Source organism: Urocampus carinirostris, chromosome 9 (genome assembly GCF_059441175.1).
Source record: "Urocampus carinirostris isolate Australia breed hairy pipefish chromosome 9, RoL_Ucar_1.0, whole genome shotgun sequence".
NCBI lineage: Eukaryota > Metazoa > Chordata > Actinopteri > Syngnathiformes > Syngnathidae > Urocampus > Urocampus carinirostris.
In genome coordinates, this window is record NC_142357.1 from 29,119,350 (window position 1) to 29,131,483 (window position 12,134).

The following is a 12,134-nucleotide window of genomic DNA, read 5'->3' on the forward strand; positions in this document are numbered from 1 at the left end:
GGACATTGCATGTTGTGCTAAAATGCTAATTCCCCTTATAGAGATCAAAGAGATCAAAGCCAGCAAAGAAGCTTACCACGTGTTGTGACTCATTCATTTGCAGGTAAATTGGACCCGTTCATTATTGTTATTATTTATATTTTCTCATATATATAAAAATGATGATGTTGGTTAAAATTCCGACTATATGGTGAACTCATTGTAAACGTAAAAAAAATATATACAATCTCTTGTTTAAAGTATCTTCTTAAAATGGATGTAAAAATGTATTGTGATGGTTGATATTCTAAAATATATTTTATTTAAACTGAAAAGAAAGCTCTGAAATATATTGGGCAGTCTACAACGAGCTGCCAACGAGATCAAAGAGATCAAAGCCAGCAGAGAAGCTTACCACGTGTTGTGTCCAGTGTTCCCTCTAAGCTGCGCACCTGCACAATTGCGCACTGCTCGCACATTCTCAGCGCACAAGAAAATCTAGCCAGCGCAAAAAAACTATTGCATTTAAGAAAGAAATAATAGCAAAATATGAAGAAGATGTGCGAGTTTCCCTTCTTTCCAGGGAATAAATGGATGGCTTCTGCAGACCACCACAAAGGTAAGAAATCCTATTGAAATGAAATGAAATGATCTGCACTTATATAGCGCTTTTCAAGTCATAAATATTTTCTTTATCCTTTAACCGCTCACCACTTGTTGTGGAGACCCCAGTGTAAATGACGTGTAAACGACCTGATTTTTTTATTTTTACACGTTCATGTTAGCGTAATCTTTCGCACCGAAGATTACGATAACGCAAACGTACGATTAGCCTGGGTTAGCTTCATGTTTACGTTCATGGTAAGCCTTCAAGGATTTGGAACTGATTAAAATGATTTTACATCACTTTTAATGGCAAAAACGATTTTCGGTGATCGACCAAATCGGTTTTCGAACAGGGTTCTGGAACGGATTATGGTCAAGAACCGAGGTTGCACTGTATTTGTAAATCTGACTTTGCTGTGCGTTGTCGCGCGTCACTAAAGGACTCCATCACTTGTTCTCGGTGAATATGGGATGGGCGTGTTCAGGAGTCAAGACGCTCCACAGCCACGTCAGCAGCATTATCCGCTCCTGGTTTTGCCTCCCCTCTTTTTCTCTCTTTCTCTCTTCCTCAGCTGCAGCGCTTTTTTGTAAGCATCTCTTCTCTCAGCACTCCAGCATCGCTGCGCAAGCAGATGTTTTCTCGCTGAGGCCAATTATTACTCTTTCTCGCAATTGTGGCCACGCCGCCTACCCTGCACGTTTGACGGCTGTCAAGCTGCAAGAAAAAGTGCGTCCCTTTCGTTTCCCTGCAAGTGCAGTTCTTCTTTTGATTTTTTTTTCTTATTTTTTTCCGGAGTGAGGGATATACCAAACGTCAGTCAAATCATTTGATGTACCACGCCAGTGATTCGTCGTTGTTGCGAGTAACCGGAAAACGCAAGTATGGCTGCACAGGACACGTGCTGAGGGACAGGCTTCGTTTTCAAAGTGATTTTCCGGAGCCTTTTTTCTCTTTGTGAAAGTTGATTTTCCTCCTGAAGAATAAAGACGATAATGCCCTCACTCGTGGGCTTCTTTGTGCGCCGTGGACTCGGCGCTAAGCTTCTTGTGCTTTGGCTCAGCTTCACCGGCGTTTCCTGCACCGGTAAGTTGATTTTATTCTTAAATGGGATTTGTTTCCTTGGGGTAAAACTACATGGCATGTGCGAACTCTTTGTGCATGGATGCAACGGTGTTTTTTTCTATTTATTTATTTTTTTGGTCTCGGAAGCGTCCTCAAGGTTACTGGGATGCTCCCACTGACACGCTTCAAACTTGATGAATTCGAATCACGTCGCTGCGAGTTATTGCTGAAATGTGACAAAACTGCACAATGAGAGATTAATCCAGCGTGGTTCTTGTGCAATGGGTGCCAATGCACAAAATGGAATATCTATTGATGCTTTTATTATATAAATGATGCATGTATGAAGGAGTAGCACGTAGACCTAATTTCTAAGTTAAGGTAAGACGATAACACGTGTTTTTCTATATGCTACAGTTTATATATTCCTCTCTTCCTTTGCAAATAAAACGATGAAGAAGATGCAAGTTTATATTTTTGCAGCACTGGGCAGGTGACTGTCACATAAGCCGCCACCCCCCATGATCGCCAGAAAGGTTTCCAATTCTTTTTACCGCAATTTCCAGTCTATAAGGCGCACTTTCAAATTCCTGGCACTGTTATTGTTTTGGGTGCGGCTTATAGCCTGGGAAATACGGTAGGCACATACCTGCTAATGCATGTATAAAATAAATATCAATTTGTAGGGAATTTGGAGCCTATAGCGAACATTGTCAGTTTGAGAACTCACATGGGTCTTGAGAAACATTTTAAAGGTGGGTGAAAAGATGACGGAAAGGTGTCATGACTGCAATTATCAACCCGGTTTTCAAAGAACGCAACTTTTTGTCAAGCATTATAATCTCTCACCTTTAGGCGAAAATTTAAAGTAAAAATGGGTGACCTATGTGAATTGTATAGATCCAGGGAGAACATTTTTCGAGTTGGAGAGTGACAGTATTGTGAGATTTCCCGGAGTGAATCGGGTGTTTGAGATGGTGCGTTTGAATAAAAATCTGTGTGGCTCGTGCGGACAGGAGTACTGTATTTGTGTGTAACGCTTCTAAGTTTCTCTCATGATCATTTTTGTCCACGGTACTAGAGATGAAAAAAGGTCATCCTGAAAGATTTGAATGAATACCAAAAAGCACAATGAGGAAACAACTCTTTGGTGCATGTGATGACTAATTGGACTATGAAGCACATGCAATTAATTCATTCATAAGTTGTCAATAAATTATTTGAATTATGGCCGCATGAATCTGACATCATTTTTAGTGCTTAGTTTGAGCTTAGAAGAAAAACAGTGTTTTATACTGAATCAAACATTTGGAATGTGCGATACAGACACTGCCCTACTTACGAACGAGGATCCGGACGATCGTTCGTAAGTTGAATTTGTTCGTAAGTTGCTTCAGTGCTATATTTTGTATGTATAAGGTTTATATAAGTATGTTTAAGGCGTCTATAAGTAACCTGTATTGTTTTGTGCTAAGAAATAAACATTTCATAAAATAATATGCTCTGTAAAGATAAATAAAGTTAAGTTTAACTTAATTTTGGAAGATGCGCTTCAAGAGGTCCTCCGTGGTAGTGTTCCGACCACTTTCTCAACCGCATCAAGCTTTCTTATTCCACTTTCATTTCTAAAGAAACGGCTCACCTCTTCTTTACACTTTACACCAACCATTTCGAATAGATACACCAGATATTAAACAATAAAAATGTCAAAGTTGTTAGCGTGCTAGAGATACAGTGCAGTGTGTTTACACACGAACTACGAACTACGGGTTTCTTCTTCGGGGTGGATGCTGGGTGAGCTCTCACAGCGCCACTCGACTGTAGTGGCGGAAAGAAGTACTACAGCACTGTCCTCTACTCGGAGAAAGGTTTACACAATACAAAATCTTACTGATAGCAATGTCTGGCTATTTTTCGACATCCCGAATTTTTTTTTCTTATCTACCGTTTTACGTAAGTCGAGTGGTCGTAAGTAGGGGAGCGTCTGTATACACAAATAACGGTATTTCTTTTACACCCTTCTCACATGATCAAGCCCTTGGCCCATTTGCCTGCTTTGTGCACTGTTTTTGCTGTGTTACCACCGTGTTGCTGCTGTGTTACTGCCACGTTACAAGAACTGTCACGATAAATCTCAAAAGCGTTTGTTTTTTTTGTATCGCAAGCGTCCTCAAGGTTAAGAGGATGCTCCCACTCGGCTGACATGCTTCGATCTCGACAAATTCGGATCACGGTTGCGGCGAGTTATTGCCGAAATGTGACAAAACCGCACAATGAGCGATGGGGCCAGATGGGCTCTTGTGTAACGGATGACAATGCACAGTGACACGGCGCTCTTTTACTGTCACATAAACAACCTTCTACCCTCCCGACCGCCGTAAATGTGGCGGCTAATATGAGGAGACACGGCGAGCCCGTTTCCACTCCTGCGGCACGGCATGCACGGATGTCCCGCAAAGATCCCTGGCCGGCATCCTGCTGCTGCGTTCTACAGAATACTGAACCCTTCCCCCCAGCCCCAGCTCTTTCCATTTGACAGCTTTACGGAGTTAGTGAGATGATCGACTTGCTCTGATGAATTGCGTTTTATGGGCTCACCTCGTGGCCGTGCGCGTGCAAGCGTCCTGCCTGGCGCATTTGAATTTGCTGTAATGCACAAAACTGCGAGGTCGCTGCGAGCAGGGTTTTTATTTTGTCCATCGAATTGACTCACAATTATGCTCGGTGGTCACTGGGTCAAGGCTAACTTGAGTTTGTATTTTAAACTCAATGCTAGGCTTAAAGTAACGTGTTTCTATTTTTTGGACCAGGATAAAGGGGTCGTACAGGTGCTTGAAATCCCTGAAAATGCTTTAATTTTATTGGTGTGTCTTCAAGGTTTGAAAAGTGAATTTTGTGTGAAGGTATTGTAAATGCTTGAAATTGTTGTTTCTGGGCAGATGGACTTTATAAGTCATGCTTCAAATTGAGAAAAACAGAACCAATTTGCTTAAAAACAGCGCCGACTTGCCTGCTCTGGCATTGTATCTCTGCTTTCTTTGTGATTAACGGCAGCTGGCATTAGTTCGTATGGTGCATCGGACAAAAATGCCGGGATGCTGCTGTTTTGATAATTGGTGGTTAGAAAACGGAAATGCAAACGAAGGCTAAACCGTGCCACAAATCCAGGCATAGCATGCTGCAAAAAAATGAGAGAGTACATTTTCTCCAGTAGCACGGAAAGTAAATCAGGGAGATAACTAGCTTAACTATGTTTTTTTTGCTAACTGCTACATGCTAAACCTAAGCAGAGCATGACAAAATGTTACATTTATATCCTGGACATTTACTTTGGGCCATGCAAAATATAAAGGTTTTCCCAGGAAGAACTTCCTGCATCTGAAAATGTAAGCTACACAAAAGAACCCGTTTTTTTTCAAGAACACAACTTTTAGTGCATTGTTTCACTGCCGTTTTGCTGCTGTGTTACTGCCATGTTACAACCACTGTCATGATGAACGGAAAAAACTCTATTTGCATGGAAAGCAAAGATCCTCAAGATTACAAGTATGCATTCAAACGGAAGGTCATGAACAAATAGACCAACAGAGGGTGCTGTAACTTCCCAAATATATGTCAATCATGCTCTTTTGATAACAAAACTTTTTAGTGCGCCGTTTTTGCTGTGTTTCCGCGGTGTTGCTGCTGTGTTACTGTCACGTTACATATGCTGTTATAACATGGGGTGAATAGTCTTCCTGTCCACCATCTTTTTGGGTATATCTATCATACCATAGTGTGGACAAGTCTGGAGCGGCTTTTTCTTTAAAAACATGTTTTTTCCTTTACACAGAAATAGGTGTGGCCAATAATCAGATGCGCAACAGGGTCCTGTTTTTATACAGTACTCACATTTGTCTACAATAAAGGGAACATAGAGGAAATAAGCCAATGGGTTTGTTGTGATCTTTACCCTTTTTGGCTGCTGTTGTGTCAAAGTACAGTACTGTATATGTGTTAGTCTTGGCTTTTTAGTACACATGTTAATCATTCAAAGAATAAACATTGGGTTAAAGCAGGGGTGTCAAACTCATTTTAACTCGGGGGGGCTACACGATAGAACAAATATTCTATCGGGGGCCGGACTAGTAGATTAAAGAGAAAGAAAAAGAGAGATAAAGAAATAAGAGAAAGAGGGAGAGAAAAGGAGAGAGGGCGGGACAAAGAGAGAGAGGGAGAGAGCGTGAGAAACAAAAGATAAAAAGTCATGAGAGAGGGGTAAAAGAAAGGGAGCGGAAGAAAGAAATCCAAAGAGAAATGGAAAGACAGAAGGAGAGAAAAAAGAAAAGAAAGCGCGAAGGGTAGGAAGAGAGAAAGAGAAAAGAGAGAAAAGGAAAAAAGGAAGTTAGAGCAAAAGAAGTTAAAAAGACACACAGAGAGAAAAAGACAAAGAGCAACAAAGGAAGAGAAAAAGAGAGACACAGAGAGTGAAAGAGACAGAGACAGAGAGTGGGAGTAAAGGGGTGGAAAAGAGGGAGAGAGAGATAGAGAGAGAGAAAAAGAAATACAAGTACAGTGTCTTTGTTCGAGGCACCTTTCTTTGGCAACATCAAGTGGACATATTTCAACCTGCAGCTTGTTTTTCCCTTGCGCTTCTCTGAGTGTTGTCTCACGGGCCAGATTCAATCCCTTAGCGGGCCTGATCTGGCCTGTGGGCCGCCTGTTTGACACCTGTGGGTTAAAGTAAGAGACCAATAGGAAAAAACAGTTTGAATGGCTATTGATGCTATTTATTACAGGGTTCGTACGGGTGCTTGACATCCTTGAAATCGCTTGCATTATAATGTTGTTTTCAAAAACTGGTTGCATTTTGGGTGAAGTTTTCATAAATGCTCGAAGTTGTTTCCATGTTTCTCAAGAGGTCTGCTTAAAAATGATGGTGCCCTCTGGTGGCTTTACTTTGTCATAGCATTTCTTCTACCTTCGCGTATCACTGCACCTGACATTAGTTTGTATGGTATTGTCTTCTCGTCTTAGTTCGTAAATCAACAGCTACAACAATCCGATTGGATTTTAGTTTTGGTAGAAGTTTTCCACTTCTGGTGTTAAATAAGCACATGTTGTTTTTTGTTTTTTTAATATTGAAGACACTGATTGTGTTTTTACACGAAAATACAATGCGCAATAACATTTACCGCTATTTAATGTGAAAAGGTTGGCATGTATTATAATGCTTTCTATTTTTTGTGGTGTCACTACTATGATACAGTAATCCCTCGCATGGCAGTTAATGGGGGCCAAAGCCCGCCGCAAAACATGAAAAGCCGTGAAATAGCGTCACACTTTCATAAAAGACCCCAAGGGTCAAACTTATCTCGAAATGACGTCCTTACCAAATGAGAGTATACACACAAAACACAAAATTCCAGTTGAATAAATGGTCGTTATTGTAATTCTACATTAGTACAACTAAAGTGCAGGGCTTCTCCTTTCAGTGTAAGAAAGCGATTTAGAGAAGGGCCGACTAGCTCTCTGCCAGCATCCGGTATCCTCTGTTTAATTCAGGTCTCCGCAAATATTATAATAAAACTGTACTGAAAGTAGCAGATCTGGTATTGGTGAGATACAGGGTCGGCAGGGGTGGCTTGTTACGTAGCTGTAGCAATAAGCCAGACCTTAAGCACCGCTATGCTTTCTCTACCGCCGCCGCCTCAGTCGCTTCCCAAAGCCGATAATAATCCACGGAGCACCAGCTGGTGATTACTATTTCTTTGCACTCTTCTGACTTTCCTCAGAGTCCCATTTATTTGATGAATTTACTTTAAATGTAACAAGCCGCTAAAAACTAACTGTCGCCATTTGTTTTAGTGTAGACCCCTTGACCTGTGCGCCCGCCCTGCTCTTTGACTGACAGCATACATCAGCCTATAACAGTCACACACACACACAGGCAGTCACGCCCACCCACTACCCAGACATTCGCTGTCTGCTGCAGAACACAACGTACAATATGTTGATATAAATTACAATAAAAACAATTCTATTCAAAAATTAGCGAAGCAGTAAACTAGTGATAACCCAAGCGTGAAGAAGCAAAGGGGTACTCTACCCTACTTTTGTTTGGCTGGTTTGTCTTTATTCCCTTTTCACTCTGTACTTTTTTAGAAAAAAAAGTCAATGTACCTGTCATGTCCTATACGGTTGTCATGGCGCCCAGCTGGCGCCGCCCCTTGACACCGGCTGACCTTCATTTCCTGATTACTCCTATGGGTACTTAAACGCGCCTTTTGGAACTGCCCTTTGCCAGATTGTTGTTTACCCTTGTTGAAAACTTGTTGATTCATGTTTATCCTTGTTTTGCTTGTTGGACTTTGTTGCACTCCGGTGTAACATTCTGAGAGATTCCTGCAAGTTCTGTTTAATCCCGTTAAATGCCTAGTCTGTAGTTTTAAATGCATTTGAGCCTGTTTTGTTTTTGGTCCGTTTGTGTGTCGGACAACTTTTCTTTCTCAATTAAAGTGACAGATCGTCTACGCAATTGCGTTCCAACTTCCTGCTTCCCGACCCGTTTCGTGACAGTACCCTCGGTTACATCCTCGCCCTCACCTGGAACAGATTTACAAGCGCCGTATCTCGGCCGTCCGTCAATCTCTGTCGACATATCCGCCTCCCACTGGAGATTTTTTTATAGGACAGGTCGAGAGCCAGAAATGGATCTCAGGTAATACGCTAGACTATTCTTCCTTGCACCAGGACAGGGACGCTCCCCACTAAGATCAGTCAAACGATCCTTTGAGAGACAAGGATGCTGACTCGTCACTCGCCTGTATCAAAAGCCCACTTGTCTTCTTTTTCTCTTGCCGAGAGAAATAAGTACGTCGCTAATAAAGGTGGTGCTGTCAGTCTGGGTTTTGGCTAGCTTAGCACTTTTTTTTTCTTTGGCCCCGATTTGAAGGGGAACACTTTGAGCTTGAGGAAGAAAGTAGCGGGGAGCGATTTACTTGCCGACGCCGCAACAACATTTGATGACTTGGGTGTGCAGGGGTGTGTAATAAGGGTTTGGCATGCATTTGCTTACATGCATGTTTAATCGGGTTTCTTTCATGTGAGGCGTTATTTTCAAGGCCGACCACGAGACTTGGATTTGGTTGGATAGGCTTAAGAAATCCTCAGGGAAGTTTCAGGCTGACTGAAAGAAACGTCGGAATTACATAGTGCAAGGCCGGTTCACAACAGCCAACATCCCTCTCTATATAGGAGAGTTTAATCAATTTATTAGAAACATGACCTAATCTCAAAATTGCAGTGCATGAAATAAAATATTTAAAACGTAGCCACGGGTTAGCAAAATAGGTTAAAGAAAAAATACATTATTTACATCATATATACAATTATTTTTAATTATTTTTAATTATGCATTACATTATAATAATGGTTTCCTTTCTTTGATTTTGCATTTGTTGTAACAATCGTTAAATGGAAAGTAAAAAAGCAAACAAACAGATAAATCCTATTGATATACGCCATAAAGGAAGAATGTTTTGCTGATTAGAACTATTCTGTTTTTCATCTTTGCAAATATTAAAACTGCAAAATCATCTTTTATCAGGTTTTTATTTTTTATCATTATAGGCTGTTTTATCTATTATAATTTTGATTAACATTTCTCTCATTTTTCTTAGTATGTGTTTTTCATTTGCATAACAATGCCAATTGGTTTCCATTTTTTAGACAAATTTATTAAGTTTTAGGTTTAATTTTTTTGCTCGAGAAATTAGTTGAAATGTAATAAAAATACATTAAAAAATGACCAGTTGGCAGAAACATTTTCTTATTTTTATATTTTTATCTTTTTATTTTGCTTTTCTGTGTTTTTAGTGTGGTATTTGCAGAATACTGAAAAATGTTAATAAATTGCAATCAATTTAATTTATGTGATTTTTTTCCTAGACAAATAAGTTGAAATACCGTGGAATAAGAGGTCACTCTGTTTTCTGGTATTAGAGTTATATGTATGATATGCTGCCTATTTTTCTTTAAATAGTTTGAAATGCATTATTATGTTTATGAATAAAATCAAATAAGTCATGTTATCCTCCTGATATTAATACTTGGTATCAGTTCTTACTCGTTAATCATCTTCTTAATATCCCAAATATTCTAGTTTATTCTTCCGAATTTACCCGTGTTTCCTTTACGGTTTCGTCTGAAGCTGGAACACTTCAATTATTTTCTCTGTAATTTAATCATGAAATGACTTCAGGTTGTTGTATGAACCATTTCAGTTCCAGTTTATTGCTCAATCCTAAAACCTTATAACAAAAAAATCTTCTGATTTTGTAACATTAACGATCAAACCATTATAAAATAAACTTCATGGCTTTGTCCCATTTATCCTTTTGGGGGATTTTTAAAGTACCGTAAATTCCGGACTATAAGCCGCTACTTTTTTCCAAAATGTTCAGCCCTGCGGGTTATTCAGTGAAGCGGCCAATTTATTTAATTAGAAAAAATTGGGTATGGCTTTTTTTAGCAGATATGCATGATGCGTTGCGAGCGTGTTATTAGTAGCGCGTTGGTACCTTTCACAGGCACAATTTGGGATGAACATTATATTATTATTATTAAAGCTTTGAAAACTCTCTCGATGTACCGTCTTTCTTTGTAAATATGTGTAACCATGTATAATATGTATTTGCAACTGTATATTTTTGTAATGTATTTATTTTAGAGACTTATTGTGATGTGTTTTCTACGAGCGAATCAAAAAGAAGGGGCGGAGCAAACGCGGGCTGACGGGAAGTGGGGTGAAGCTGAGTTAAATCTGTTTGTTGTTGCAGCGGACAATAGTGGATACCGGTATATATTTTCCCCACCCTTAACTTTGGAAATATACGTTTTTTTCATTGGATTACTTTCAATGGGACTTTAAAGGTCTGCATTAAATTCTAATTACAGGTATCATTTTCCGTTTAAGTTGACGATTGTGGTGTTTGGATTGTATACTATATTTATAGTTACAGTCGCGGCACCTAGTCAAATTTGGGATAAACTTTTGACTTTGCTCCATGTTTTAATGTGAGCGCATGCAGCTAATATACAGGTGCGGCTTGTGTTAGGACAAAACCAATAATGTCTGTAAAATGTAGTGCGTGCGGCTTATAATCAGGTGCGCTCTATAGTCCGGATTTTACGGTATATAATTTTGCTTATTTTTTATTTTTGTACATGACTGATTTTCAGTGGCAACTTGCCCAATGCCATATTTACCAGAATAAACAAGCTATGAATCAGAGTTGAAGGGTGAGGGGAGATAGATGTTTCTTTGTTTACACCCATCACGCCGCACAAGAGCGTTGCTCGGCATTGTCGTCTCAAAGGAGCTTTGGAATGATGATGCAAGCACGTGGCCATCATGAAACGACGGGCACTTGTTTATTGCGTAATTCTGTCATTTGTCTGTGCCTATTCCTTTCCAACGGGAGGATTTCCTTTGCCAGATTTTTATTTGAGTCATCCCAATGTTGTCTTTCTGGCTGCCAGTATGTCTCCGCCTATTGACTCGTAAAAGATGAAATTAACGGCATTTATTGGGGGGAAAATACTTCTGCTTGGTAGATTTTAAAATAAACTCTTGCTATATAACACGGGAGTTACCTGTTTGAAGGCGAGAGCTGCCTTTTTATTTGTTGTGGGGTTTTGGGGTTTTTAAGGGTTATTGTTCTATCTTCGTTATTCATTATCCATTATCCGTTATCGGTCAGTTCATAATACGCTACAAAGCCTAGGAGCCGGGACACTTACTCTCAGCCAAAAGGCCAAGCTAAGGTCCTAGCCCTAAAGCCTTGCTGCGATCATTGCGAATGCACCGTTCCCAGAGGTACTGCAATACCGGGCCGATGCGTGGAGTGGACAGAGCAAGCTCTTATTCCATCTCCGGATTGCAAAAATCAAAGATCATGGCAAAGGCCAAGCTAAGGACTGACATAGCATCAAAGCCACAGTCCAAAAACAACAAGGCCAAGCTAAGGACCTAGCATCAAGGCCAAGTTAAGGTCCTGGCTTTAAAGCCTCCAAGTTAAGGTCCTAGCATTGTTGTGACTATGTTACTACTATGTTATGACCAGGTTGTAATAATTAGATAGATAGATAGATAGATAGATAGATACTTTGTTCATCCCCGAAGGGAAATTCACATTTCCAGCAGCATCCCTGAGCTGAGAACAATCGAGAACAATCGAAAATAACACGGGAGCTGCTGGAGTGGCTGCCATTCGTGACGGCGCCGGAAGAAAAGATTCAATTTGAATCATGTACAAACAAACAAACAATTGAATCATGTACAAACAAACAAACAAACAAAATATTCATGTTTCAATAAGTGGAGTGTTAATAAAATGGGGGGAAAATAATTTCTGATACTGATATAACCAGGTAAAACTAATTTTAAGTTACCTGTCCAAATGAATGTTGTGCCATCTCACCTTTCCACTCTCTCTCCTCTCAC

General features: G+C 40.0%; 1 protein-coding gene and 1 pseudogene across 3 annotated transcripts in view; one reads left to right on the forward strand and one right to left on the reverse strand.

Moving 5' to 3' along the window:
- The first annotated feature begins 1,118 nt into the window (after window positions 1-1,118).
- Window positions 1,119-12,134, forward strand: part of unc5a (unc-5 netrin receptor A) — a 361,826-nt gene continuing 350,810 nt past the window's right edge. For all 3 annotated transcript variants that reach the window (XM_088343440.1, XM_088343441.1, XM_088343442.1), the window contains exon 1: window positions 1,119-1,669. In XM_088343440.1, the coding sequence (XP_088199566.1) occupies window positions 1,579-1,669 (91 nt within the window). In that variant the 5' untranslated portion in view covers window positions 1,119-1,578. The remainder of the gene's footprint in view (window positions 1,670-12,134) is intronic.
- Window positions 11,486-11,605, reverse strand: LOC148359998 (U2 spliceosomal RNA; annotated as a pseudogene).